Source organism: Humulus lupulus, chromosome 1 (genome assembly GCF_963169125.1).
Source record: "Humulus lupulus chromosome 1, drHumLupu1.1, whole genome shotgun sequence".
NCBI classification, from domain to species: Eukaryota; Viridiplantae; Streptophyta; class Magnoliopsida; order Rosales; family Cannabaceae; genus Humulus; species Humulus lupulus.
Window position 1 is genome coordinate 19,957,336 of NC_084793.1, and position 3,957 is coordinate 19,961,292.

Below are 3,957 nucleotides of genomic sequence, written 5' to 3' on the forward strand. Positions count from 1 at the left end.
ATATATATATATATAAATTAATGAATTGTATTAGAATCGATTTCTACATATGTCATTTAAATCTGCATATGTCTTTTGGATTTATTGTCTATCCATTATTATACTTCTTTAATTTTTAGATTTCAATTTATTGTACTCAATTTTATTTAGTTAAATTTCACATTATTAATAATTATTGCTCCCATTTTGAGAAAACAAAATATTATGTGTGTATATTATTATGTTTTGTTAGTTTTCATTTCTTATATGAAACTTTTTTTTAAATAGAATGGCGAGTGAGGGTGAGGTAACACAAGGAAAATCAAAAGCAATTTGGGATCCACCAACACATGAGAAATGGATTGATTTAGCTGTAGAAGAAGTGAGAGCAGGTAATAGAAATGGATCACATATGAGCAAATTAGGTTGGAAAAATTTTATTGAAAAATTTAATCTTGCAACAAAAAGAAATTATGATAGAAAGCAAATGAAAAATCATTGGGATAATGTTAAAAAAGAGTGGCAACTATGGGATTCATTACTTAGAGGAGAGACTGGACTTGGTTGGGACATACAGAGGCAAACAGTTGATGCTCCAGATGAATGGTGGGATGCAAAGTTACAAGTAGGTTTCTTTACAAAGCTCTTATAATTATGATTTTTTTTATAATTAATAATCTTACTATATATTTTGTTTCCTAATTAATAAATCATCAACAGAAATATCCGGATGCTGCTAAATTTCGAGTGAGAGGTTTAGAACATTCTTTCAAACTGGATGAATTGTTTAGAGATGTTACTGCTACAGGAGCTAGAGCTTGGGCACCAACCTCTGGTTCACTGCCTCCTTTATACACCGAGGATCATAATGATATAGAGATTGATGAGAATTTGGAGGAAAGTGATCATGAGGGAGTGGGTGATCCAATGAAAAAAGAGAATAAATTACTTGGTCTAAATAGAAAGCAATTTAAGAAGGGAAAAAAAGAATAATTCTACAACATCAAAGTTGTCCAAACAACTTGATGAGATTTGTGAGGCGATCAAAAATAGGAGTTCATACATACGTACCGATCCACCAGGATATAGTGTTCAAGAAGTTATCGATAAGTTAGTTACACTTCCAGGTTGTGAACCGATGAGCCCTCTTTTCAAAGTTGGTACTTCCTTGTTCACAAAGAAAGCAAATAGGGAAATTTTTGTAGCTTTGAAGGAGCCTAAATATCAAATTGAATGGCTGAAAGAACAAGAGTTCGATTTCTAAGTTAGATTTTATTTGTTTTTTTTTTCTTGTCGAACATTGTGGTTTGTTTATTTCTTGAACAATGTAGTTTGTTTATTTCTTGAACAACGTTGTTTGTTTTGTTTCTTGAATTTAATATTTATGAAAGACACAATATGTTTTTTTAATTTTTTAATTATCTTTTTTATTTTATATAATCCAAAATAATACAATTTTATATTATATGTTTACATGTTTATCTTTTTTAAAGTGTATTATATCACACTCATTTATCTTATAAATAAAAATTATGTACATTTTTTCAAATACAGAATGGATAGTGACACAAATTCAGAAGACATGAATGAAGAATATATACAACAAGTCATAGCAGAAGAAATGGAAATTGATGAACTTGTCCTTGTTGTTGCAAGAACATCAGTATATTATCATAATAATTTTTTGGTTAAGGAACCATGTAGAAATTCACCTCACACTGGCTGGAAATTTATGATGGAAATTATGGATGGAAATGGTCGACGATGTCATGAGATGTTTCGAATGGAAAAACATGTTTTTTGTAAACTGTGTGATAGATTGAGAAGTTATGGACTAAAATCTAGTAAAGGTGTGAGACTAGAAGAGTCAGTTGGTATGTTTATGATGATTTTAGGACATGGTGCAGGAAATAGAATGATTCAAGAGCATTTTCAGCATTCAGGTGAAACTGTTAGTAGGCACTTTTCAAATGTATTGGAAAAAATGAGTATGCTTGCTTTGGATGAAATTAGACCACTTGAAAATTTTGATGAAGTCCCATATTATATATGAAACAATCCTAGATATTGGCCATACTTTAAGGTATGAATACGTCATCTCCATATGCATATATATACATATATATTAACTCCCTATTATGTAGATTTTGATTTTATAATTTTTATCAAATTGTTATTAATAGGATTGTATTGGAGCAATAGACGGAACACATGTTCGAGTTTCACTTCCAGTAGATAAACAAATACCATACATTGGAAGAAAGGGTTGTCCTACACAAAATATTATGGCTGTATGTGGATTTGATATGTTATTCACATTTGTATGGGCGAGTTGGGAAGGAACAGCACATGATACTCGTATATTTCTTGAAGCATTAAGAAATACACATCTTAATTTTCCTAAACCACCCAATGGTATGTTGTAATCATTTATATTATTTTTGTGAATATGATTTGAAATTTTTTAAAAATGATAATTTTTTTTTATTGTAGGTAAGTATTACTTAGTTGATGCAGGGTATCCAAATATAAAAGGTTATTTAGCTCCATATAAAGGGACAAGATACCATCTTCCTCAATTTCAACAAGGTAGTCAACGTAGTGGCTCTAAAGAAGTATTTAACCACGCTCATTCATCATTACGCAGTGTTATTGAACGCTGTTTTGGTGTATGGAAAGCACGATGGGAAATTTTGCAACGAATGCCAAATTATAAGTTTGATAAACAAGTAGCTATTGTTACAGCTTCAATGGCTTTACATAATTTTATCAGGAGAGAGACCATTAATGACATAGAGTTCCCATCTTGTGATGAAACAAATGATGATTTTGTAAATGACGATGACCCAAATATTAACTTAGTAAGAGATGAGAGTGAAATGAGAGTTATTCGTGATAAAATCGCAGCTGAACTCATGCTTAAATAAACATGAGTATTAATTTTTATTTATGATTATGTAATAATTAAAGATTTATTTTTGTGCACATGGTTAATTTTGCTTATATTTTTATTTTTATTTTTTATGATTGCAAAAAATAATTATTATTATTGTTATTTTTATGGACAAAATTGACATATATTATTTTGTAAGAGCTTTTATATTATACTTACCAAACACTTTCAAAAGCTCTTTAATGGAAAAAAAACTCTTTTAAAACATAAATCCAAACACTAATTTAAAAGTTCAAACTTTTACTTCTCTTCTTCTAGTATCCAAAAGTAAAAGTAAAAGCTATCCCAAACAAGCCCATGATATGTTTACTCTACTTTTTATTCTAATGGGTTGATATGTTTACCAATTTATATTTATGTTTTTCTTTTTAGAAACATTTTATATTTATGTTAAAATAGTTACTACAAGACAAAACTAATAACTTTTTTTTTTTAAATAATTAGTGGATTTGCACAAATGTTTGTTATTAGTATTCTTTTAACGTCTTGTTTAGTTTAACACTATCTACAAATCATTAGTTACTAAGGGATATAATGATCTTTCTTATTATAACTGGATTGAAAATGGCGTGAAGAGCTTTATTATTATAACTGGATAATTTTCCTTCTTCTGTATCCCAAATAAGTTCAGATTTTACATTTGTGCTTCCATCTTCACCTTTTCCGGTAGGAGGTGACCATCCAGACAAAATTGCTCTCCATGCTTTCTCATCTTGAGATTTTATGAAAGCTCTCATCCAAACTTTTCAATATGGATAGTTTGAGTAATTAAGCAATGGAGGTCAAGACACCGAACTACCTTCTGCAAAGAAAGACATTTCACACAAAACAAATCAAACGGAAAATAACCACAAGATCTCACTAAGAGTTTAGTGAACCTGGCTCTGATACTAATTGAAATTCTGTTTTTTTATAATTACTAACTTAATTATTCAAATTAAATAATTAATTGTTGTACTGTTCCAGAAATGTTTAAACGGACATAGAAACCAGATATGTTTAAACAGTTTATCAACAGAAAATAA

The 3,957-nt window shown here is 29.3% G+C and overlaps 2 protein-coding genes across 2 annotated transcripts; both read left to right on the forward strand.

The window, feature by feature from the left end:
- The first annotated feature begins 268 nt into the window (after positions 1-268).
- Positions 269-972, forward strand: LOC133792472 (L10-interacting MYB domain-containing protein-like). The gene is made up of 2 exons (XM_062230404.1): positions 269-604; positions 700-972. The coding sequence occupies exons 1-2, from the start codon at positions 269-271 to the stop codon at positions 970-972; spliced, it is 609 nt and encodes a 202-aa protein (XP_062086388.1).
- Positions 973-1,534: 562 nt separating this feature from the next.
- On the forward strand, positions 1,535-2,906 carry LOC133792540 (uncharacterized). Its single transcript, XM_062230472.1, has 3 exons — positions 1,535-1,930; positions 2,163-2,394; positions 2,473-2,906. Exons 1-3 carry the CDS (start codon positions 1,535-1,537, stop codon positions 2,904-2,906), a joined length of 1,062 nt encoding a protein of 353 aa, XP_062086456.1.
- Positions 2,907-3,957: the final 1,051 nt, after the last annotated feature.